The sequence below is a fragment of the Zerene cesonia genome, chromosome 13 (genome assembly GCF_012273895.1).
Source record: "Zerene cesonia ecotype Mississippi chromosome 13, Zerene_cesonia_1.1, whole genome shotgun sequence".
Classification (NCBI taxonomy): Eukaryota; Metazoa; Arthropoda; class Insecta; order Lepidoptera; family Pieridae; genus Zerene; species Zerene cesonia.
Window position 1 is genome coordinate 4968501 of NC_052114.1, and position 27422 is coordinate 4995922.

The window sequence follows — 27422 nt, forward strand, 5'->3', positions numbered from 1 at the left end:
CAATTTGATAACAAATATTAAGTATGGTAATAGGAAAAAACTATTTAATACTAAATAGTTTATTCTATATACTTGTGATAGTTTTTTAAAACATGAAATATGAGATGGTAATTTGTCAATATAAATTTTATGAATCATTCATACACGCGATTGCGGATTGAAATGCTTTTATTCCATTTCAAAAGATTGGTATAAATGAGTTGATCGCTTTATATCACTGTGACATCATGTTTCCAATATCATCATCATCAGCCCATACATGTTCTCACTGCTGGAACACAGGCGGGATGAGGTTTCAGGCCATAATCCACTACGTTCGGGTTCGCAGTTCACCAAGTGCGGGTTGGCAGATGTCACATATCTTCGAACTTTTGCTTTTTTGATTGACGTATTTCTTGCACGCTCGCCTGGTATCGAAACCCTGACTTTAGGTCCGAGCTCCTCACCGCTGAGCCACCACTGCTATATATGTTTCTAATAAAGAGAGAATATTTTATTGGTACCTCCGCTAACAAAGGAGAATGTAGGTATGTCCAAATTTGATATACGATTACGTATATTATGGAAATAGTTATTTCACGTATGTTTTTATGACGGAGAATGTGGAGAGCTAATATTCATATTTCATTAACTAGGATTAATCAAATTGAATAATTTATTTACAAATCACAAGTAAACTTTATTCCGATCCACGTGGGTATTAAATCCTCAACCGAGATTCTAAACTTACAATATAGTTTACCTGCAAAAGCTCCAAAAACTTATTAGTTTAGGTTCAAACCTTTGACCAATGAAACATTACCGAAATATCCGTTGACACAATTATTTTGCAATAATAAATTTATGACTCAAAATAATAAAAGCACTTAAATTAATATCAAAATAAAAGACGCACTAATCTACCCCGCTTACATTATGTAGCTATGTACATAATATTTTATGACTGGCAACACAGAATTTGTAGCGGCGACCGGTCGTATTGTTTAAGCTTTGGGGAGTTCTGTTGTTCTGTTTTTCGTGGATAATTGGAGCGGATAAAATTTATATAGATTAATGTTTCCACCCTTGCCAATTGCTGACGTGTTTCGTTAGTTTTGTCTGAACGTGAAAGTTGATAATAATAAATTGCTCGCCAATAGATAAACCTACTTTCTGCCAGATTATGGAATCAATAAAGAATTGAATCGTGCTTTAATTATTGAACTGCGAGTTAATCAAAGAAGCCAATACGGTAATAACTGTCAGTGCAGGCATTTTCATCAAATTAAAACGTCTTATATACAGTATAATATATATATGTATAATTCGTAGAGATTTTAAAAGAATTTTCAATAATGAAGTTTTCCATAGGTTTCTTTGTAATAGTCTTGGTTATATGTATTCATATCTATAGACAGCTAAATATAGACATGTGACTTATTTGAAATTGTTGTACTTAAATGCAACAAAAGTGCAAAAAACCTACTTCGTATTTAAATATCGTTTTTAAAAAAGCATTTTGTATTTTATTTGAAATACTTATAGACATATATTGCATTTTCAAAATGCAGGCCATTAAGGGCATTTTCAAAATGAGGCGAACCATTTTAAATTTCTGCAAATAATATCAAACAAACTTACAAATTCTCTGGAGTATTAAAATATGGTATTTGAATATGGCTATTTTTTTATGTCATAGCGGGCAACTGAGCTGGTGGTTCGCCTGATGGTAAGCGATCACCACCGCCCATGAACATTCGCAAAGGTAGGTCCTCTGCGAATGCGCTGCCCGCTTTTTTGGGATAAGGGAAAAGGAATGGATTAACGACTGGAAAGAAGGAATGGACTAGGACGGGTGAGGAAAAGGAAACGGGCCTCCGGCTCCCCCACTCACCGTACGAAACACAGTGGCATGCCACTATTTCACGCCAGTTTTCTGTGGGGGTGTGGTACTTCCCCGGTGCGAGCTGGCCCAATTCGTGCCGAAGCGTGTTCGACTCCCACAATTATCATAGAAATTATACTATAGTCATTCCCACAATGATTACTTAAAGTAATTTACCGTTTTCTTTTGTATATGGTAATGTATACAAACGAATAGGTAATGTACGCACCAATGCCATAGTCGTTCCTGAAATTCAAATTATGTAAATATGTATAGGTATATGCCTTCACGTTTGCAAGTTAGAAACATATTATGAGATACCTTCCCAATGTTTGCTTGTTATTACGGTACGTCGTCATAAATTAGGCAATTTAGTTTATTACAAGACCGAATGACTATAAATCCTGAAACCCGCCATAAACAAGCAGTTCTAAAGTGTGTCAATCGAAACGCGAAACATACGTATATTGTTTCAGGTACGAGCGTATTTCTACATTCATTGCATATCGAAATCGTCCATCATCGCGTCTGACATTTTTAGATCGAACGATTTCAATGGAGATACAAATGAGGGCAAATTGGTAACATCAAACCAAAACTCCGAATCAATCAAACAATTTAAGCGACAATTTATACCGGGATATTTTAAACTATCTGTACTTTTCATTTGATTATATTTTTATAAATATGTTGATAAGTAATTTTCAAAAGAACATCTGTTACCGCTAAGAGTCGTTTTTCATTACAACGCGATTTCCCTAGTAAGAAACAGTTGTAACTCATGCTTTGATTGCAACAAGTTTATAATGTCACGAGCTAAATATATTTAATAAAACTGTCTATTGCATTGTTTTGTTGTGTATTTAGTCCTGTATATTTTATATAGTTTTTGTCATAATATCAAAACATAGATGTTGATGTGCCCAGCGTGTTAGGTTAAGTCTGACACTGAACTACCGCACAAGCCGAACGAGCGAAGCAAGCGTGCAGCGGTATCGTCCGACGAGAGACATACTTGACTTTTGGGCGTTTTCCACTCAAACACCACCACCAATGTGAACCTAAATTTATTTAGGATTAAACTCCTGGACGAGTTTTAAATACGTTTTTCTTAGTTAAAACTATTTGTGACAAAGACAAATTGTTACAACTAGTCCTGAGGAAAATCCGTTCTAACGAAAAAAGGTTTTTAATTGTATATATAAACTTGAATTATAAAGCCCAATGTTTCTCAAGCGTTTATGATTAAACTGCACTTTTAGAAGCCAAGAAACATTCTGCTTTTCTTTGCGTTACTTACATATAATTTAATATATTCACTTAAATCTTAAAACAACAATCGCATCATTCGTTCAGAAACTAAATTGAAAATTTTTATATCTATGACCATTGCTTATTGCCCACTTAATTATAAAAAGTATTAAATAGTTTTAATATTTTTTATATGACGTTTAATATTATGCCAACATTGTTTGCATTTCATGCGAGAGGAGAGTAAACTTCATGCTACAATATATTTGTTGACAGAACAAACAAACGAGTCCAGAGGATATCATTGCCATCTATAAATACTCGAGCAGGTGTGTACGTTATTTGTCCATAGATATGAATGTCTATTGACTTGCAAACTCCTTGCAAAACTTGTAATTCTGTGAGTCGTTAACTTTATGTTTTTATGCAAACAACATATCGTTTCTTCTTATAATTCTAAAACAAACAGATTTCTTTCTGTGCATATCTATGAACTTTAGAAAAAACTCTATAGGAGATGGCGCTGACTCCTATACTGCAGAAAGCAAATTGGATGAAAATAGAAAAAAAAACCATGACGGTCGTTGGGATACTGAAGTGGAGAAATTCTAAATGTTTAGTTACATAGATGTTAGTTACACTCACAAACAGAATGGACTTTTGTTGGCCGTTTTCTTTGTGTGTGAATCAGTCTGGTGCCCTCAGTCTCCCAGTCATGTTATAGGACTTCTATTACGTAGCGGTTTCACCTGGTATGCCTGTATCCCGTAAGACTATCGGGATAAAAGTTGCCTATATGTTATTCTAGTTGTCCAGCTATCTACGTACTAAATTTCATTGCAATCGGTTTAGTAGTTTTTGCATGAAAGAGAAACAAACATACACACATCCTTACAAACTTTCGCATTTATTATTAGGATAATATTCATGAATCACGTGCATAACAAACAGTAACAGAATTTTAAAATCGGATATAATAGTTCCTGAGACGAACGCGTTCAATCAAACAAACACCTAAACTTTATACTAATACGATAGAGTCTAGATTTGTTTATTAATATAAACAATTGAACTAACGCCAGAAGTTATGGTAATTATAATGTGGTGTCAATTATAACATAATTTATATCCACTATTAAACATTCGGTTAGTCCGTCCCAGGGGTCGACAGTCTGCGCTCTGACCGCTCATTAGTCACTGCTCCCAACCAACGCGTCGGTACACCAGCGTGGCCGAACTTTAATGCAACTGTTTAAAAGTTACGAAATTAAATCATAGAAATTATTGCTTTCAATGCTATCTAGAATCCGAACTAAAAATAAAGAGCCCATAAAATACTTAATTTTGTATTTTTTCTTTTCTCAAATGCGAAGCCCCAAAAATCACAAAGTCATTATAATTAGTATCTACTAACAGTTTTTTCTTTTTATAATAAATATCTGTACAATGTACATATCAGTCACATTACAGATCATAATAAAAACCGTAGAAGTTTGTATAATATTTAAAACACATTAGAACACTAGTACATATTAATAAATTTTATAAGAAAAAGATAAGAAAATCGATGCAAATTGCAGGAAATCGAATATTTTTTATAATCATCGTATGCCGACACGCGGCAAGCGGTCGACTCCCTCAATTTCCGGATAAATCCCGTCGGAAGCGATCACTGATTCGGTCACAACCCGCGACACCATTCTTGTAAACAATTAAAGAAAAATATTTTAATGTGACACCACTTAATATAATTGGGTTAACCGTCCAAAAATTGCAAAATTGAACAGAAAATTTAAACTCTTTATCTTTTTTTGTAAAAATTGCTACTCGATGGTTCAAATAAGACTATCCAAATATAGTGTCATGACGTGTAGCAAACAGAAACATTGCGGTAACGTCTGGACTTTGAAACAACCTCTTTTTATAAAGTGAATCGGAATGAATAGAATATCCTGTTAACGTGTGCGAGAAGCTCTAAATTTCAGCTCGGTGACATCCGGTGTCGGTGAGATTCTTTGTGTTCTGACAGTTTATTATGAGAACAAAGGGTGTCGCTTTTAAACAGGTCTATTTAAAATCTTTCTAAGTTAAATGAATAATTTAGATAGAATTTTAAGAATAAACTTCTACGTTAGTCAAAAAATAACATCGTCGTTTTTTGTTACATTATAATGCATATAACAATTACTTTCTCATACACCCTAAGGTCTAAACCATATTTTGGAAACATGTACTACCGGTAAAAGAAAAGTTGTCGTCCTATATTTGTTCTGAAAAGCTCATATTTGCCCATATGAACATCAAATGTGTTGGGTCTGAGTAAGGATCCACCCTGAATTTAAACCGCGTTCGTTAATTATTTACTACAATATATTTCGGACAGGCTTCGGCGGTAGTACAGAAAACGGAGCCGTTGTAATTACTTGAGCCTACACTTTGTTACCATCAACACTAATAGCTCTCCTCAACATAATACCTTGCTCACCTAACCCATTCAAATATTATTATGCCGTCCGTCCTGATTGCGAACTACCGATAACCCTATCTAGTGAAGGATATTAACATAAGGGGACGGACAAATTGTTTATGGTTAATATGATTTCAAGTCAGCCCGCTTGATTAAGGAATGTTGACATGTTCACAAACACTGTCGTCAAAGTTTTATCAAGCTTTGTTTATAGGTTCCTTAATTGATTTATTACTTGCCAGAATATCAAAATGAAAGCCTACGTGATCAAATAATATAAACAAATTTAAATGTTTTAGGTAGGCACGTTTCGCATATAACGTACAGATTTGCTAATTTTCCTTTAGTTTATAAAGTTTTAAGCAAAACAGTCATGTTTGAACACGTTTAGTAAAATTTATCATATTTTGTTCTCTCGCAGCTCTAGGTACATCTTTGCAAACTGCACTTGAATATGATGGCATCGTTAAGTTAATACGTGTTTGTGAACATCCAGTTTTGCACTTCGTATGTTTAGTTTTATTGCAGCCTGAAAATCCGGTTCGAGTGCCAAGTGACTACTACACGAAATCTGCAATATAAACTCTATTTTTGTCAATCGTTTGAACAAAAAGGGGATAAGGCTGGAAGTATTGTGTTATGGAGCGTTAATATGTTGTATGTATTGAACGCGTTACAATATAGCATACAGTTGGATAACAAACGAGTGCTGTCATTCTCACACAGCGCGCTGGGCAGTGTTTGCAGAGAATTAATGAGTCGGAGTCGGCTGCCGGACGCACGAGCCCGACTTTTGCTGGCCGCCACTGCTCACTAGTTACGCTTCAGTTATAATAGTTAACATTCTATTACATTCAAGGAAATTGAAATATCCTCTTTGAAGAGAAACATTTATTGGACTTTCTGTATTCACTAATTAACTGTTAAGTTGCCCTCGCTTAATTCACAATCTAATGAATCGTTTGTCAAATAATCCAATTATTATTTTAAACTAATAATTATTCTTATTTTATAAAACTAATACACGAATAAACATCTGTGTTGAGATTATACGATACATAACTTTTTTAAGCCAATGCCGATACAGATGTTTTGAAAGTTTACGTATTTTTTCAGTCTACAGTAAAGATGTTACCTACCACATGAATACTAATAATTATGTATGAGAGTACATAAATATAAAGTGTTTATGTGAAATTGCTTATTTCAAAAAAAATCAGCACCTGTATGATAAGCCATAATATGATGAGTCATGCAATGCCTTTAAAAACAATCGCGTTCAACATTAAATGCATTTTTTTCATTAAGTTTAATACAACTGCTTTATCGAAATACTATTATTTGATATAAAATAAGTGTAGATAATAGATGAGCAATAGAAAGTCCGCAGAGGATCTCAAATTGTTTTCAATATCTTTTACGAGCATTTGACAGTACAGTGAAAAATTACCAAGGAATTCCATCCGATATTTTTGCTTCACACTCATGTTATTTATATGGCTAGCACGATTGAATTATGTTATATTAAATTTATTTAGTGAAATTGTTGTTTATATGTTGGATTGAAATATATTCTAAAATGTGGAATGTTATTTTACTAAATATAAAAATAAATTTTTATTATGTATAGAATATTATATTTAAGAAAAACATAAGATTGTAATAAGATCGCTTGTAGTAGGTGGGTATATAAATAAGATAGAAGAGTGAATATAATTCCCCATTTAAATAAAAATACAAAGTTAAAGATCTGCATTGCATTTTAAAAGAAAATGGAAAGAAGTAAATCGACCTCTTTATAAAAAGTTTTTATCTACGCTTCGTTCTTTTCATAGATTGTAGGTCCCTAATAAGTGTAATTTATCTGTAGTAGGCCGGTAATTATGCAAACATGCAAACCTTTTCCAATTGAACATTGAAGTAGAAAGAGCAAAATATGAATAACCGAGTACCAATAACAGTTACATTTTTAATGTACGAGTCGAGCACACTTCGGCACGAATTGGGCCAGCTCAGTATGACAAATGATAACAAGAATGATTCATAACAAGAATAGCATGCTATTGTATTTCGTATGGTGAGTGGGGAGCCGGAGGCCCGTTTCCTTTTCCTCACCCTACCCAGTTCTTCCTTCTTTCCAGTCGTAATCCTTTCCTTAACCTTCCCTCATACCCCGTGTATTTGCAGAAGCACAACGCTCGCAGTGGTGATCGCTTACCATCAGGCGAACCATCAGCTCAGTTGCACGGTATGACATAAAAAAGAAATATGATACTCGCACTAGAATTATTATTATGTAATCCATAAAATCTCTTTGAACTTTATGATATCAAAAATATGAATCGCGCTGTAAAGTAATAAATAGATGGTCAGAGTTATTCTGAACTATCACATCTACAAAATAAATTTAAAGCATGAAATTACAACATTTAACATTGATATCTCGTAAATTATTGAAACAATATTACATTAGCATAATACTTTTACATTAGCTATTATTCTCTTTATAATAAACTTTTATCAATTTACCATTTGTGTTGTTATTATATATTTAAACCTTTAGCATTGAATTGAAATAAATGAGAAATTTTGAACGAATAGGATCACACCAGGCAGGATTTGAACCCGCGTCTTTTCTCAAACCGTAGCAACGCCTATTCAACGTGATTGCCGCCAACATGATCCCGCCATAGTAATAGAATTTCTTCTACTCTTTCGGTTTTATGAGCCTAAGGGGCACCCCACGCCATCTATTGAGATGATTAAGAACCATCACAACCAATACGAACCATTATTTTAATGATTACAATATTGTATCGATGGAACGCGGCCTTCGTTAAATTTAATTTTTAGTTTTATAGCATTAAAATGCTTTATCGTTTATTTCGTTTATTTAGCGTAACCGTCGCAACGGCTTGGTAAAAGACGCGGTATCCAATTCCGCCTCGTGATGAAATTTTTCTATTCTTCAAAATTTCTCACATGTAAAAAAAACATCAAATTCCCTTGCGTAGTTTTAAAGATTTAAGCAAACATAGGGACATAGGAACAGACAGAGAAAGCGACTTTGTTTTAAACTATGTAGTGATTTATTACTTCAGCCTATCCCTGTCTACTGTTGAATTAAAGCCTCACCGAAGCACGCAACTATTTTCTTCAACATACTGCATAGTTAAATAATCATAAATTATGGGAAATTACAAATAGAACAAAAGAATAAGAACAAATGAAATCAATGTTGTGTCGTTATATATCTTACTCGCCAAAAAGGTACTGAGAGTAGTTTTCATATACGGCAGTAATGGCCCATAACAGAAAGCTCACGATAAATGAGTATGCTTCTGAGTCGTCCTACGTCTAGCATAATCGCTCTGCGCCAACCGCGCACAAACATAAACAAATTGTACGATTCTGTATTTATTTTTCTTTGTGCTGGTGCCGGTGGTGGTCATCAAAAAATTTTAGAGCATAAATGTTATTATTAAAAAAAACAAGTCGTAAAAACTTGCTACAGCCCAGGGCAATATCTAAATAGCAAAAGCAAATGAAATCTCGAAACCACACATATCAAGTAAATGAACAATTTTATTAAAATAGATTTCAATTGTAAACTGTCAATAATTCTAGGAATCGTTACTTGATGGTGAGCGCAATATGCCGTCCATCAGTATGGCATATTTTAAAATATAGTTTAAACTCCAAGTGAATTTCATATAGTTAACTGAAGGTATGATTGATATTCTGCGTGGATGCAACCAAAGTTGGATGTATGACCTAATTTCATTAGAAATTGTGCTCTGCTTCGTTCCAAATTGTCATCAGTTCATACTCAGCAAAGAGTTTAATAGTTTCTAAAATACATATTGCTTGGCTGTCAAGTAGACCTCAGCTATAGATAGGAACTAGAGCAAGACCCTAGCCGATGGATGAAATGTGGACAATTGAGTTGAGGTAGTGTAGAATTTCGCTTTTGTTTTTTTTTTCGTAAAATATCATGCACTATGTAAAATTTCAAATTCAAGATGGCAATTTAAATTTTACGTAATTAGGTATTTATTACTAAATCAATCCTTTGGATCCCACCATAATCAGTTGTATAATTTAAATTTTATTAGCAAAAAACCATGAATTATGGGTCTAACTTACCCGGCTAGATTATATTAAAATTAAACGATTTATCTTCTTCAATAGTTTTCAAATAGTTATCTAGTGAAGTTAACACATTATTTTGGGATCTTTTAAATGTCTATTAAACAATATCGCCCACGGAAAGTACAATTGTAGTACATACAAACTACCCAATAGTCTACTTTTCGTCCGTTGGAAAATTCGTAACATCAAGCGCCTCTGGGATCTCGTACTATAGACATAAATACTGATGGATATTCACAAAACCTTGTGCCGACTCACGTTTTGAATAATGTTGTTCTACTACATTTGTTGTTACTGTACTAAATTTCACCCGTTACTAATTTTATTAAAAAATCTAAGAGTTTTAATATAACCTATAAGAGTGACTTAATAAAAAAGACTCAACAAATTGCACAAAAGAAAAAATACCGTATTTTTCCTTCTCATTGCTATTATCGCTGATTATTGTTTGATATGATGCTGGAGTCAATAACAATTAATCTTTCAGGTTTAATATCAAGAATATTATTTAAAAATGTGTGAAAATACAAAAGCTCTTAATTATCTTCTATATACATATTTAAGAAATGATTTAACACTAATTAATGTTCAGTCTGGTGTAGAGATATTCTGTTGACTTACCTTAATCAAGTGAACGACTCCAGTCTTGATACTAATTTTGTTGAGGTATTGCTTTAGTAATAGAATTATTGATAGTACTGCAGTAATAATTTATTAATATGTAACTAACTAAAATTGTTAAGTTATTTAGAGTCTGTTCATTATAGTCTGATTAAAAAATGATAGGCTTGACAACACATTATTTGGTTTTATTTTAACCCATAATAACATAAAGAATAATATAATGGAATTATATAATAGAGGTGCTTTACCAAACTTATGTACTAATATTTATTTATTAACTATACGCTCGGCCCGGCTCCGCCCGGATATCAAGATTACTGTTTTATCCCAAGGAAGCATTTAATCGGGATAAAAAAACCCTGTCTGTATACCAAATTTCATCAAAATCCGTTTAATAGTTTCATCGTTATTACCGTACAAAACATCCAAACAAACAAACTTTCACATTTATAATATTAGTGTGATAATCAATTTTTTAATTTCACATTACTGTCAGGACCATTTTTATTGGAACAATGTTTAAAGTAAATGTTGACCGTCAGCTGTGGTTCCGTTGGTGGGTTAAATAATGGTGACGATCACCATCCTTGATGATACACTTATATTAACCATTGCACAGGTTATCCGCCCGGATGAAATGATTGACGTAATATTTTCTTGATCCCGGACCATTTTCTTGGGTGACTTTTCCTTTTCCGTTTCTATTCGTGTCAATCCGGCGACTAGATTATATTTTCTATAAATGCTAGACTTGTATCAATTAACAAAGAGACGAAAATAACAATGAAAATGCAATCTTTACACGGAAGCCTTTCTTAAACTTAGTTTAGTTATAAAGTTTCAAATGTCAACAGATTATTATCGCAGCTCAAAGAAACGCGAAGTTTTAACAAAGCGTAATCCTTTTCAACAGTTTATACAACAGTAAGCTTGAAGCACAATAATTAAGAAATTTTAAACAGATTTGTGATAACCTTATGACTGACTACCTTAATGCAGCTCTAATAAAAAATCCGATCTAAGAGGAACTACTAACTACCTACTTGCTATTATGTATATAGAAGGTTTCTACCTACTTAAAATGACTATTCATAGTAAATTTCAAATTTAATGAAATTAGTAAATGCTATTTATCTTAATTCATGTAAATACTGTCCCAGTGATATCGCAGTTGAGTGCTATAATTTAAAAACTTGTTCACAATAGACGGTATCGCAATAGTACTTGGCAATCCAACAGTTGGATAATGAAAGTTGCCCTAGAAATAAAAATACTTAGTCTTTTTTTATCTCTACAAATTGAATTTATTCATAACAATATTAAATATTGTACTTATTGTATAATTTTATACACAAAACCAGCAATCTTGCATAGTTTATTCATTGTATGAGCTTAGATAATATGCAGCTGCAGCTGAAAATATGTAACGGACTGTATATAAAACTTACCTTTTGCCCTGAAACAAACTGATTCTAGAATAACTTTATATATTTCTTAAACAAAAAATGCGTTTTGATAATATCCTTTGAATTAGTGCTTAAATAAACTGCTTACTTTAAATTGATGTCAATCTTCGCCGTTATGTTTTGTGTGTAGGAGTTGAGCAAGCTTGGACACGAATGTGGCCAGATCGCACCTAGAAAAGTTTCTCACAAATTTAAGTGTAGAAAAAGAGCACGTTTTAGCACGAATTGGGCCAGCTCACGCCGGGAAAGGTACCACACCTACACAGAAAATCGGTTTGAAATAATAGCAATCGTTCCTTAACGCTTACCTCATAAAACCGAGCAACGCATTTTCCTCTGTAAAAGTTCATGGGCGTTGGTGATCGCTTACCATCTGCGGGTGAACCATCATACCTGCGTGTGTGTAGTGGATTGAAGATACAATAGTCATTTTCATATAACAAAAAATTCCATTGCAAAATTTAAGCAACATTCAGCATATTACACCATCGGGGGGACACTCTGTATTTATATAAATGCGCCGAGATATGATAAAAGGACCTTGACTAAGAAGTGCCGTCTTTACGCGGTTCACATAAAGCATTGCGGGTCATAACATTATTATAGAGACAAGAATAATGACATCGCATTTTTCTTTATTGCGTATAGTTTGTTATGTTTGGTCATTGATAAGTTCACATTTTAGATTAGATTAAAATATTCTTTGTGGTATTGACGAATATGATGTAGACTATACTATAAGTGTTCAGTTCAGTATCTGTTGCGGTTGTTAATTGAGTCTATTCTATGAGAATTGGGTTAATTAATAGAAAACTAAAAAAATATTAGTGGCTAGACTATTAAACAAATAAAAAAAGAATCATAAAAATTGCTTCACCCAGTAAAAAGTTATTAGGAGACAAACACAAAAAAATGGAGTTGAATTGAAAACCTCCTCTATTCTTCAAGTCGTATGAACAAATTATAGAACCGATCCATTAATTAGTGATAGGAGAAAGAAACAATCAAATACACTTTCGCTTTTAGTAAGGACAGTCTAGTAAAGATTCTGTGTCCACCCGAATACGTACGATTTTATCCTGTAAAAGAAATCTTCTTAATCATAAATTAGAGAAACAATTCTCTTTACATATTTACAATCTTCTTTCTTTTTCAGGATGAGATTAATAACATTTCAGACACTTTTCTTAATAGCATTGCGTCAACGTAGGTTTTTATTTGTTTTCAGCCACGTTCAATGTAAATTGCATTGGTCTCTTGAGACGAACAAAGCTTGACAGACGTCTTAGAAGCTCTATCTGTGACGGAGATTTTTACAATAAAGTGTTTCTATTGCATCGAATTTCTCTGATTCGATTTTTTTCAATCTTCAAATATGTTTTATAGATATGGAAATATTTAAGTAATTATAGTATAAAATTTAAAATAAAAATATTTATGGAAATATATATTTAAGTTTAATCCTATGTATGAAAACGAACGGTCTGTGTGAGACCTCATCTCATCACGAAATCTCAAAAAACCACAATACGTTAGAGGTGTTTTTGCCTTATGTAGTTACAATAGACGTCCGCTAAGAATTTTACAATATGGCTGCATTAAGGGCAACTAGGCATTTCAAAAAGTTTAAACTTAATATTTAGCAGAGAGTTACTAGATAGTAAGGCGACTTATTCTTGGAATGGTATTTTCGTTTGATGTGTATTAAATGCGTCTTAGGGCTGTCGCGAAATTGTATAAAAGTTATTTATCATCTCATTCTACATACTTCAAAATTTTTTAATTAATGTAGGTATTACTATTCGCCCGCGTCTTTTCCCTAATAGGATGAAGGTGGACCTGTGTTCCATGGCACGGGGGTTGCGAGTACAGGACAAGACAGTTGGGTTCTCTTCGTCTCCCCTGAGGTTTTGGCTGTCCACACAAGATGATGATAATTATTACATATAATTCTCTTGTGTCGAGTCTATGAATAAGTCAAAACTATTCTGCGCCATTTTTTCACAAACCACTTTAACAAAATAAAATGAAGAAAATATTGCTGCTGTTCTAAGTAATTTAATTGTCTAATTCCAACAGGCGTTTAGATTTTTAAATTTATTTTTATGATCTTCCATATAACATATCAAAGAAATGGTGTTAGTGTTATAAGTAAAAAAAACAAAACATCTCTATGCCACTCTAGAAATAAACCAAATAGAATTACCGCTAACTATGAATGATACATCATCATTCAGTAAACGCTATAATATTATGCGTTAATTTTCCTCGTCGGCAAACGCGGGGGATGTTATCCATTTGCTGTAAATATGTGAAAATGAAGAATTTTTTGCCACGTATTATTTGCGATTATTATTTTTATTTATTGCTATAACAAACGTGAGTTCTGTAACTCCTAATAATATTACACTGTTAATATTTCGAATCATTAATCTCAATCACCCATCTAAAGCTTTGCTTGTCTTGTAATTCTTTCAAAGCCTCTGATCCAATTTCGGGATTACAGTAGGTACGGCGTAAAATAATAAAATATACCTTAAACGTTTACTGGAAGTGTGAAACAATACGCGCTGATTCCATAGTCAAGTTATGTTTAAACAAGTTAAACTGTGCTTTAACTGGAGGCAATATTATTGACCTCATTTTCACGAAACAAACAGTTCATGTCGAGCATGCATAATTGAAACTTTGTTTTAAAAACAAACGCTTTCACAACTTTCGATGTTGAAAAACTATATTAAATTTTTTTGAAAAAACATTGTAAATAAACAACTATGACTGTTAGCTATATCTTCATCTCATTTAGGTGCTACAGCTTACTAATGCTTTGCATTTTTTTTTTCATAAATTACTGGTAACAATAGGTACTTGGACAATACATTTAAACTATTACTTTTTTTAGAATTAAAGAAAAACAAGGAAATACCTAGGCATGAAAATAAATGTTTACTTCTATAGATTCCTAAATTTATTTAAATAATTAAATGAATAAGTAAAACGTTGTGTTGTGTGTTTCACTATGTTTTTTTAGGAAATGTCGATTGTAACATTATTAGGATAAAAAATACAATTTTGGTAGGTATTTGAAAATTGCCAGAATACCTACATCTGCTCGAAATTTTACCCTACTTTTATGTGTTAGTATAATCTATAAAATGTATTGAAAAACAAATAAGTGAGAAATTGAATAATATTTATTATGATTGTCATGCTGAGATGTATTACGATTTATAGAAACACGGCATTAATCATGCCCGTACTTTAATAAATGGGGTTTTTTCATTTATCAACGTCAAGATTATATTTTGAGTTGAATAAGATCTTTAATAATAAGTATCTTTGAATAGGTACAGTATTAAGTTGTGCCTTAATTACTTATATGAGTAGCAACACCTTTCATTTTTCAATTGTAAATAGGTACTTACTTTCATTCCTTCTTACTTTCAAGTTCAAATTATTTAATAGGATCGTATGCACAAAGATTTGATGCCAATTCATTGACATGCATTTTTTTATTATGAAAAACGTAATTTTGATGGCTAGTTGTATCATGTACCTATGTACAATGTCTTCATAATTTTAAAAACATTCTGAAACGATAGTCGCTTAAATCAGACAAATATTTATAAATGGAATGTTTTACATTTTGATGAGCGGCTTTTCTTGATTTATCGTCCAATACTCAAATAGGCGCATTAATTTTTACAGCCCGTAAATGCCAAATTGGTCCGTAACGTAATTTAAAACCCATCCCCTCGGTATCGTGTTGCGTGAATTTTGTCGGTTTGTGGACATTTCCATTTCTGTTTTACCGTTTTTCCTATGAGAACCGCTATTCTATCTAATACATAAAAAGGTAGTAACTGTGGGACAAAATAAAAAGCAGCCGAATAAGCTAGGTTTATTTTAGTTTTGTCTTAGTGTGCATCTTATATTTGAGTATGCCATGCCTTCTTCCATGTATGTACAACTTTTTGGGCAAAAAGGGACCCAATTACGATTACGTTGTTCGTCTGTCTGTCAGTTTGTCCGTCCGTCAGGCTATTTTTATGAAGTGTGATAAACAGTGGAAATTTTCAGAGATCACATAGATATCTATTTCTGTTGCCGCTATAACAACAAATAATAAAATAATGTATGAAAAGTAAAAAAAATGCTAGATTAAGAATCGGTTGGCACGGTCATAACTTGGATGGTGACCAATTTTTTGCAGTTCTTTAGCTTATTTATATGGAACCCTTAACGTCGCGAGTCCGACTCGGATTTAACTGATTTGTGACGACAAAAATAGAATAGAAGAAATATATCGTGAGTGATATTAATGTATAAACACAATAGATAGGTATCTATACATTAGGGACATTTACGAAAATCTTAAGTATCTAGGTTATACCTAGGTTTAAAATCAGTAATAAAGTTTTTATGCTGTATAAGTATTAAGCCTGGCAACATACATTCTATATTTTATTTTGGAAACTGGAACACCTGATTTATAAAAATGGTGCCTTAACAAAAATTGTATACGTTATGTGCAATATCTCTTAAGAATATAAATTTGAAGATATGAAGCTCCAACAGCCCAGTTACACTATAACATTTATAGACATGAGGTCTCAACAAATATTGTTCAGTCTGATGGGCATTTTCTCTTGAATTATATTTATCGTAGATTTGGAACTCCCGATGTGGATCTCCAAGAGCCCAGCTACACTAGAACTAAATATAATAAATAAAAATTATATTCAAACTCACAAATAATTTCTGCGTTTTCTTATTTAATTTCAACTAGGAACTAGGGTACCTTGTTAAAGTATTCTTATTTCTAAGCGATGATATGTATATGCGGCCCTGTGTATAGACAGAGCCGACGAAGGGTTGATTAATTGATTACATATATATTTTATTTTAGTTCTAGAAGTCCACAGCCAGCGCCACAAAAGGAGTCCTGAAAACGCAGCGCCTTAAACAATATTGCCAGTACAAAAATTTAATTAAAATTTCCTCAGAGAAGGGAAAAATAGATGCGTAAGGGCTTATTGAAAATACTTCTTCCTTACTTACTTGTGTTGAGCATAAATGTTTATTAATTTATTTTACGCAAGAGTATCTTAAATAATTAAGAGATTAATTATTACTATTATATTTAAATCTTTTCAGTAGGAAGCTGATGACATAAAAGATGCGCCTGCTCAGACTGAATAAGTTCATCGAATTTTTGGTATTGGGGCAAATAAAAAACGATCCTTTAACTTTGTTTGAATCAGTATGATGAACGAAGTTTTGTAGACATGAATTATATACAAATGTTCATTCTCCTGTGGGACTTGTTTCATGGCATAGTCACTATACGCCTCATTCTACATTAAATTGAGACGTGTGTGTCTGTCAATGGGTAAATGGAATAAAATTTTATTTTTCCTCCTCTCTTAATTAATGACTCGACCCAATAAAAGGGACTCCGACATCGTTCGGTATAATTTGTGGGATAGACAGGACTCAAATTTAAATCTAACTGGAATAAACTTATACTAGTTTAACTTATTAGTCTGCGGGACAGATCAAGAATAACTTTTTTTATTATGGCTATCAGTACATATTTTTTACTTATCTGCGGTGGCTATGTCAATCATAGATTATACACTTATATACTGGTAATGTCAATTGTCATTTGTATCATACATTGCGATTTGCAAATCGATTGTGTGTTGACAAAAATTTGTCTATTATTCATAATCAAAACATTAAAGTCCTTTCGAATCGAATTAAGAATTATAAATAGGAATACAATCACAGCTGCAAAAATGAGTATGAGACCGGATGATCACCGTAGAAAATGGGATAAGGATGAGTTCGAGAAAATTGCTGTTGAGAGGCTACAAGCAGAATTGGAGGAAGAAGAACGTTCAAAGAAAAAGGGTACGATTATGCTTTAACCATGTGACATCAATATTTTTTTATTATTGACCAAACATTAAAACTATCTTTATTATTATAGCTCCACCTGTAAAACGAGAACTTCTTAAGCAACGTGATTATAAAGTAGACTTAGATTCAAAATTAGGAAAAAGTGTCGTAATAACAAAAAATACACCTACCTCACAAACTGGTGGATATTACTGCAATGTATGCGACTGTGTTGTCAAGGACTCTATTAACTTTCTTGATCACATTAATGGCAAGAAACATCAAAGAAATCTTGGGATGTCCATGAAAATTGAACGAAGCTCATTGGATCAGGTATATTTCATATCTTTGCTGTTTGTTATGAGAATTTAAAAATTACTTGTATTATTTTTTTGGGTATTATATACCATGTACGGGAGATATGTAGTAGGTAAAAAGAAAAAAAAATAACACCACCGCAATATAAAACTCAGAGAGTTATATTTTACTAATTGTTTAGGACCTTATGTGGGTTCATTGATACAGAAATTAGTATTTTCTTCTTGCCTGTATCCTTTATGCTTGGTAATGGCATACCTTAAACTAAGTCTGTATGCGATTTTAAGTAATTTTCTCATCAACAACTCAAACATGTTCCCACTGATGTGACACAAGCCTCTTAAGAGGGTTCAGGCCATATTCTCCACACTCGCTACATGTGGATTGCCAGAGGTCACATCTTGTTTAACTTTTGATTTTGGACATACTGGTTTCCTCATAATATTTTCTTCACCGTTTTGAGCAGTGGTGTTATTATTCATATGCAAAGATAAATTGAGTCTGAGGGTCCTCTACTACACTGGGCCACGACTACCACTAATAAATATGTATAACAATGTATATTTAAGTATATTTTCAAAACATCTATTAGTTTGCAATAGAATATTTGTAAGTATAATTAATATTAAGTGGTTTTACTTAGCTGAATTAGTACATATATTAATGGCTTAGTTAATTCCCTATGTTTATTTTAATAAATCAAAAAATATGTATTTGAAATATATTTATGTTTATGTTTCAGTTAAATAACTGTTACTTTATCAACTATCCAATGTTAAAAATAACATTTCAGGTGAAAGCAAGGTTCGCCCTAAACAAACGTAAATTAGAAGAAAAGAAGAAAGAATACGAATTGGATACTCGACTAAAAGAAGCTGCTGAAGAAGAGGCCAGGTTGAAGGAACTCCGACGTGAACGTCGCCGAGACAAAAAACGTAAACTACAGGAAGACGATGACAGTGAAGATGCACCTGCTCAGTCTGAATTAGCTCAGATCATGGGATTTTCTGGTTTCGGCGCAACAAAAAAATGATCCCATAATTAAGTTTATTTGAATAGGCTGTATTCAGTAGGATGAATAAATTTTTTTTCTTTGGCTATATTTTACTGTATGTGTATGTGTATGTGTTCTATATTATCCTACATTAATCTGATAGAAACCTAGGTGAATTGCTTAGATTTTTAAGAAAAATCTGTATCAATATTGAAATTCATTTTTCCGATGAAAAGTAAAAAGTATTATGTTATCTGTGGTAGAAGGTAAATCCCGAACGTCGGTCAGGGTGCTAGTTGCGTGTCGACGAAGCCTCGAGGGGCTCCAGTTGTATGTATGTTATGAAAATAACTACACCTAACCAAACCCATCGTATTATCCCATTTCACAATTTAATGGTTGGGTTATAATTTACCGAAAAGAAATTCATTAAATTGTAAGCCGTATGCTACCGATAATAATTTAATTGTGACAGGTTTAAAATGCACGTTAAATTGGTTGATGTTTTGTTACATATTCTGTTGAATTTTCCATGTTGTACGTGACATCCGCAGAAAAAGATAATTTAGTCAAGTGCGAGTCGGACTGGCGTCAGTTAGAGTTCCGTAAAAATAAGCTAAAAAGTAACTGGAACAAAATTGATCACCCTTAATTTTATGAATTTATAATGTTGCTATAACGGAAAATAATGTAAATTTTCTGTTATAGCATCTAAAAAAAAACGAAATTAAACCACAGAATAAAATAAATACAAGTATATGAACATTGTTAATGATATACAGCCATGCTGCGGACAGGCAGCGAAGTCGTTACAGGGCCCCGTCCTTTAGTAGCTATCTGTTATTCCAAACAAGCATTATCCCAATTTCTTAATAATATTCATAATATACAAAATTATTTCTTTTCTTTGTCTGACTTTCTGTTTGTCCAGATGAATCTTAAGATCGGCGAAACAGATTTCAATGTAACATTCACTGTTTATCTGCTATTAGCACTTTTTTTACCGTCGACCGTATCCTATCTACTACTCTATCCACTCTATCAATAGACCACAATAAAGTACAATAATATGCTAACGAGCGCCGACTCTGATTACTGCCTTATGCAAAGTATTTCTGGGTAAAATCCTATTAATTGTAGTGCTTTTTGACGGCTGGTTTTGATAGCAATCAGTATAACTAGCCACCTATTGTGCAGAAGCTATCATGTGTAACAAAGGTCACCACTAGTGACTATTCAAATATAGGTACGTAATGCATTCATATAAATGGTAGGTACTTGCATGACTATTTAACCACGCAATGATTTTCTATAGGCATCTCTACACTTATTGTTATAATATTCTTATCACCGGAAACTCATATGAGAAATAGTTGCTAGGAAAATAAATGCATTAACTACCATTACTTTTGCTTACCTACTTGTGACTATCATTACATAAGCTGAAATAAAAATAATAAGAATAAGAAGAAGCAACTATTACAATCATAGGCCAATATTACAGTCTAATTTTGACTGTTAAATTATTCCACTATGCCCTTGATAAAATAATATACAAATTTTGTGTAGGCAAATTTTAAGAAATTGTAGTTTTTCTATCTGTATAAATAAATTACTTTGCTATATAATATAATACATCTTTGACCGCCTACTAAGTGGTTAACGCGTGAGCGTAGAACTTACTAGAAAGGGTCCTGGGTTCAATTCCCGGTGAGAACTCACAAAAAACAATGTCCCGGTCTTGTAGGACGCAGAAGGCTGATGTTAAAAACACATAAATACATTTATCTCTTTGATTTATTTAATATACATAAGTAATTTCAATGCACGATTAGAAAAATATGAAAACCGGTAGGTACTGCATTTCAGGCTTGAAAGAGTAACAAGCAGATTTATTTTATGATAGTGTTATTGGAGATAATAACTGCTCCAAATTTTTATTATATGGGATTGTGCTTTCTTTTATATTCAGTACTCCTAAGGTTTGGAGCATGGCCCCAAATGTAAGGTCTACGAAAAAAAAACAAAAATATTTTAGCCTCAGAAATACCTATACTGGTAACCAGTGATTACAAGTCATGATTTCCGCTACGATCGCGTAACCACGCCTTCCTATAAAACGCAAGTTCAAAGTCAGGAGGATTATTGTGGTAAATGTGAGTGTCACCATTAAGGTCGACCATAATGAAGTTCATACTTGTGATTTTAGGCTTGCTGTGTTTCTTTAGCATCAGTTGTTTTGCGTTTCAGGTAAGTTAATTGAAGTAAGTTATGATTTTTAAGCAGGAATTTCCTACGCGATCTTACTAGACTGACTCAATCTTTGAAGTTTGGGTTGAAAATTCAAAAAATAATATTAAAAGCTTTATATTTCACGAAACCAATGTATATGAAGCATGATTTATAACTAATTTATTAGGCACCTACATAATAAATATGAATATGGCGAGCGTTTTATGTTTTAAGTATAAAAAAATCTATGAATATATAAATGAATCCCTATTTCCCTTGGTCACGCCATCGCGCGTGAACGGCCAATTTCAAAAATTCTTTCACCATTAGAAAGCTGCAATTACACTGAGTGACATAGGCTATATATGTACCACGGGTGAAACCAGGGCGAACAGCTAATAAACAATATACCGCGTCTTTATGCATGCTTAAACGAACACAATTTATAAAAATTAATTTTTAAGTTTAAGTACGCATAGCGTTTAATTCGTATTCTATTTTTTCAGATAACATACGATTCTACAAGTAAGTATAATAATAAGACAGTCTCTACGACCCTTCTATTTTTATAGAAAAAAATTGTCGATTTGGTGAATTGCCCGACGATGAGCAATCAACACCGCCATGGGCATTCACAAAGCTAGCGTTGCAAATACTTGCCGGTTCTTTTTAATTATACCAAATTGAGTAGATAATTAAAGAATTAAAAAGTGAATGATGTATGGATACAGCCTACCAGTTCAGCGCTATTTTTGGCGTTTGTGTATGTGTTTGTCTGTTGCATCATAGCTTTTGAACGGATAATCCAATTTTGAGTTTGTTTTTTTATAACTTTAAATGTGAATTAGTCACGAGCGTTCTTAGTTGTTTGAATAAAGTTTTCTGACACAAATATCGGATTAAACACTTTTTTTTGTATCATATCACAATTTATGGGTATCATTTTTTTTCAATATGGGTGTCAAAACTATAAATCTAAAATGGTTCCCAATACAAAATGAGGTGGGGGGTAATTAAATTTATTTATAGCTATGTCAATAATTTGTGGGAGTGCGCGTTGATTCTGCGGAGCAAAAAAGTCATAAACAATCTGTGTAAAAACATCCCGAAACTTCCACTTAAACCATTTTATAAAAATGAAATTCAATCTAGTTTCATAACATTCGGTTTGGAGTTTGTCCCTTATTTATAAAAAAACGAAAAATGCATAGATTTATATAGTATGTTAGTTACAATTTCACGTTAAAATGATTGCAAATATAAAAGGATTAAGACACCGCCTCTTCACGCGGGTACAACGCAAGTGTTGTCCCAGGCTGAAACAATACCAAAAATTGTTATGTTCAAGTGGTGGAAAGATGAACCTTACTTCCATTTAATCATGTTTATCTTACATTTAAGTTTTTAACTACTACTGTATATATGGGTAGATACCTAACTACGTCTTTCTTTGCGTACGATATTCCACCATAACGAAGCAAATATTCGTATCTTCGTATTAATTCGCAATCGTTTTAAAGTTATAAAAATTGCGATATTAGAATACACAAAAATTTTCATCATCATCATCAGCCCATATATGATCCCACTTCTGGGACACAGGCCTCCTATGAGGTTTCAGGCCATAATCCACCACGCTGGCCAAGTGCGGGTTGGCAGATGTCACATGTCGTCGAACTTTTTGATTCTTGGACATGCCGATTTTCTCACGATGTTTTTCTTCACCGTTTTATGCAGGTGTGAAACATCACATAATAAAACATCATATAAATAACAATTTACATGCGCAGATAAATTGGAAAAAATTAAATATGAAATATTTACAGATAGTCCTGGTAATTTCTTAGCACGGGAAAAAAGACAATTAGAAGATTTAGATACTGATGAATTTTCATCTGGACTAAAAGAAGATGCCCAAGAAGAACCAAGTTTTTGGGACAGAGTAGTTAAAGTAGCTTTAAGATTATTTAACAAATTTATAGAATGGCTTAATACATAATGTTTATACTTGTAAAATTTATTTATTAGTGAACGGTATTTCATCAGTAAAATTATACCACAATGTACTACATTTAAACTAATTAAAATTTTACCTAGCATTAAAAACAGTTATTTTCCATTACAATTAACTAACAAAATTTTCATGTGAGATTTGTTATATACAATAAATTGCTTTATGAGGTGTATAATGATTCAAACAACCAGTGTTTATATTCTATAGTATTTTATTTGTTTTTCATAAAGTACTTATAGCTAGTATTTTTTACATGTATTTCATACACTTTATTGTTAACTTTGTAAAAAAACATTTATTGTTTATCATAATAAAATGTTCACAATGGTAATCTCTTATTTTTCATGAAATCTAGAAGATAACAAGAAAATTCATGCTGTAACTCTTTCAATACTATTTACTTAATTCTGGAACTCTGGAACAGGTTTATACCTAGTTGAGACAATCATCAAGAAAACTCAGCTTGGTGTGTAGATAAGGAAACCTTTAATATCATGCGAATAAAATTAAAGTGAAAAATCTATACCCCAAACATACAATCATAATCCTTTTAATTGCTATACCCCTAACATATAATCATAATCATGATGTGTTATGTAGATTTTAAATACTCCTCCTCTATATTAAGTGGATTATACTGTCCTTGACTAGCTAAGTATTTAATTGTAGTAAACTCAGTAGTATTTGTAACTTGTGAATTAATTTTAATCCCATGGTCAGTGATATTAATATCACTTATTATTTTTTTGAGTGTCTGGGGCTTGAGAAAAGACTTACTTGCAACAGCAATATCATAGAGGCATTTTTCAAAGATAGCTTTAATAAATATATTGTCTGGCAATGGTTTTCCCTCCAAGGCATTTGCCAAACAACTGTAAGCAGCTTTAAAATCAATTTTATCGGTACAAACCACTGGCGGTTTATCTTCAAACTCAGCAATTAAACGCAATGCAAGAGCTATTTCAGTATTTAATTCTTCAAAAGATTTTGTGTCCGTTAGTAATTTCGCCCAATTTGCGATGGGTATTATAGATGAATTAGCCCTTCGTTTCTTTCTCTTACTTATGACCGCAGGATTCTGCAATGCTTTACGATTGTAAAAATTTATTGCTGTTTCAACTTCTTCTCGAGTTTTATAGCTTAAAAAACTTTGAATATTATCTACATCGGTGCACCCATACTCATTTAAGGCTTGTAATAATTGAAATTTCTCCTCTTTAGCCCAACCCTCTAATGTCCTAGTCTCCGTTTCAGAATTATCCATGATCAAAATTGATATATTTATACACGACCTTTACGAGAAAATAAAATAAAAATAACTAGTTAAGAGATGTTTAAAAGTTATCTCTGTATAAAAGTATAAAACGTTATTTTTCTGAAAGATGACATTTGAGTTTTGATTATGATGCTTTGACTCTGCTAAGTGCTATGTACAGTGTTACCAACTCTCAGAAATATTTACCCCTAACTCTAAGTCAAAACCCCCTAAAACTGCGTCAATTATTTGTATTAAGTAATATTCAGTAATATTTGTTAATGCTTTTTATCTATAAATTAACTAATACATTAAAAATTAATTCAGTTTCCTCTGAAGAGTCAGAATTTTTAAAATCATACATGTTAACATTGAATAAACTTAACATTTTAGAAGATGGAGTGAATGTTGTGCAAGATCCACCATTACGGATTAATGTGAATCGAATCAGATATATATATATATATATTTATTTATTTATGAATAGATAGGATTTTTTAATTAGTAATGAAAAGGAGCTCATATTTTATACCTTTTCATTTACCCACAGAGTAGGTAAATATTGCAGAATAGGAAAATATAATTACACTAGATGTCACCCAGTCCTAAGTCATTCGCTAGGTGAAAAAATAAATTTAATTGATTGATTGCATTAGATAGTTCTATTATATTCAGAATATTATATATTCAGAAAAACCCTAAAAATACCCCTAAACATATAAAACTCCCAACAAAAAAAATCCCATTCTACTAATTTACCCCCTAAATTTGGGGGGAAAACCCCTAAGTTGGGAACACTGGCTATGGCTATACAAAACAAGTTTTTAAAATTATTCATAATTCGTTTACTACTAATTTCGAGACTATTTTATATATCAATAAATCTTGTGACAACGTTGAATCAAAAGCAAAATTCTATAATACGAGAAATATGAGCGCCATCGAAAGATCCGTGATAACAGAAAAATCGTATTAAGGTTATAAATATTTTTCTGATATATTTATCTAAGTTATCTCAGAAAAATATATTTAAATTTAAGTAACTACCTAAAAGTTTTCCTAATTTTGCTTCTAAATGAATGTCAGTCAGAAAATATCCTGACTTTTTTATTTTTAAGTTGCTAATGCGCTGAATGCTATTGATTACACTTTCCTACATTGAGTGTAATGTAATAAACGCATAAGTCATCGAAACGAATTAAAAATAACAGCAATAATTATTCCGTCTTACCAAAGATTGTTGAGATAAACTACGTTGATCGTCTAATATAAACTTGAAAAAAAAAACCACAAATATATTTCTTCTACCAGTTTAATACAGAAGCTAGTATTATACAGTTTTAAACTTTAAATCTTTACATTAATATTTATAAAACAGATACATACATTGTCTAAAAAGTAAATAGCATTAACTAATATTTACAAAAGTCATAAAACAACTATACATTTTATTAAATTAAAAATAATTTAATAGTGGGTAAAGTGGACAGACAACTGTTCAGAATTCATTCTTTTTAAACTTTTTACTAGTTTCAGTCACTAAATCCTCAAGTTTGTTTATTCTTCTTGCTTTAAGAAATGAGTTCTCACTTTCACTAACACTCTGACGAACACAATTAACATTGGATACATTCTGATTATGTACACCATGTTTTTTATCACCCATAGTTTTATTCTTATTAACTATTAAAGTATTTTGAATGTCTTTAACCAAATCACTAGAGTGCAATTTTATTGTTATTTGATTTTCATTATCACCTTTTTTTATAAATTCTGGTTTAAAATGAACCACAGATCTATTTTCGGAGTCACTTGAAAGCCTTATTGTCTTTCTTAAATGTATTGTATCTGATGAATCAGCAAAGTTTCTTTTTAATAAAATATCTCCAGTAGGCATTTGCTTTAAAAAAGTTAATGTAGGGCCTTCTGAGTTTCTAGTTTCAACTTTTTGTTCTTTGCTTGACCCACCCTTTTCATTCTCAGGACCATCTTCTTGCTGATCTTCATTTTCAATCAATTTGCCTGAACAAAGTAACAACAGTTGTAAATTTACTCTAAACATAAATGCTACAAATATTTATGTTATAATAATTACTTTTGATCTTACCATTTAAAGTAGGGAATGTGATTTCAGGTAATGTTAAATGCGAATCTGGATTGTATGTGTGCATTAAGGATTTTAGCAGATTTGAGATTTCTTCTCTTTTCCTTGTTACAACAATTTCATCAAACCAATTTGCCAATTGTTTTATGGGCAGAGCATAATCCAATATTGGATCCTGAAAAAAATATAACATTAGGTCCATCTATCTACATAATATACAAGAGTATTCCTAAATTATAAATAACTTATCACATACCTTAAAAAAATGTTCAACATACTGTAAAAGATATAAACCACAGTCTGTAAAGTTATTTTGTTGGGGAATTTTGGGACAGCTCCCTTTGATATTGTCTTTATTAAAAATTTTATGTCTTGACACCTGTAAAAGAAGTAAAAGCATTTAACATAAGATAATATTTTCATAGAAACTAATATTACTAGTTCATGATCCATACCTTTGCTTGATATTCACAAGTCAGGTAATCGCGCAAAGTAGCTACAACCCTTGATCTTGAAGCTCCAGCAAGTGAATCAAAAATTAAAATACAGGGGCTGAAATCAAACATTGTATTTTATTTTATTTTATTTTTAAATTTATGACTTATTACAATAATTAAATACAATTACATTTTTTTTAAACTAGTTTTTAATGTTCAATGTGCATTAGTATGATAACTTGAAAGATATTTAATAAGAAAAACTTGTATATACCTAGTCTTGCCATAAATATTGTAATAAAGAAAAAAGAAAATTGTTAACTGCAAATAACATTTATTA

The 27422-nt window shown here is 32.0% G+C and overlaps 3 protein-coding genes across 3 annotated transcripts in view; 1 reads left to right on the top strand and 2 right to left on the bottom strand.

Moving 5' to 3' along the window:
- Window positions 1-17466: 17466 nt before the first annotated feature.
- LOC119831452 (zinc finger matrin-type protein 2) lies at window positions 17467-19160 on the top strand. The gene is made up of 3 exons (XM_038354793.1): window positions 17467-17740; window positions 17820-18061; window positions 18840-19160. Exons 1-3 carry the CDS (start codon window positions 17479-17481, stop codon window positions 19077-19079), a joined length of 744 nt encoding a protein of 247 aa, XP_038210721.1. The 5' UTR covers window positions 17467-17478; the 3' UTR covers window positions 19080-19160.
- Window positions 19161-23568: 4408 nt separating this feature from the next.
- On the bottom strand, window positions 23569-24717 carry LOC119831494. The gene has a single exon (XM_038354884.1). It carries the CDS (start codon window positions 24548-24550, stop codon window positions 23879-23881), a length of 672 nt encoding a protein of 223 aa, XP_038210812.1. The 5' UTR covers window positions 24551-24717; the 3' UTR covers window positions 23569-23878.
- A 1118-nt stretch (window positions 24718-25835) lies between these two features.
- Window positions 25836-27422, bottom strand: part of LOC119831273 — a 25173-nt gene continuing 23586 nt past the window's right edge. The window contains exons 25-28 of the mRNA XM_038354570.1: window positions 27101-27197; window positions 26902-27024; window positions 26649-26820; window positions 25836-26563 (exon numbers count right to left, since the gene is read on the bottom strand). Of these exons, the coding sequence (XP_038210498.1) occupies window positions 26040-26563; window positions 26649-26820; window positions 26902-27024; window positions 27101-27197 (916 nt within the window). The 3' untranslated portion in view covers window positions 25836-26039. The remainder of the gene's footprint in view (window positions 26564-26648; window positions 26821-26901; window positions 27025-27100; window positions 27198-27422) is intronic.

Excerpts from the sequence above, each read along its gene's own strand:
- LOC119831452 (XM_038354793.1), top strand. The coding sequence starts at position 17,479 with ATGTCAATTGTCATTTGTATCATACATTGCGATTTGCAAATCGATTGT. Across the intron at positions 17,741-17,819 it reads AGAACGTTCAAAGAAAAAGG|CTCCACCTGTAAAACGAGAA; the intron begins GTACGATTATGC and ends TTATTATTATAG. Across the intron at positions 18,062-18,839 it reads AACGAAGCTCATTGGATCAG|GTGAAAGCAAGGTTCGCCCT; the intron begins GTATATTTCATA and ends ATAACATTTCAG.
- LOC119831494 (XM_038354884.1), bottom strand. The coding sequence starts at position 24,550 with ATGGATAATTCTGAAACGGAGACTAGGACATTAGAGGGTTGGGCTAAA.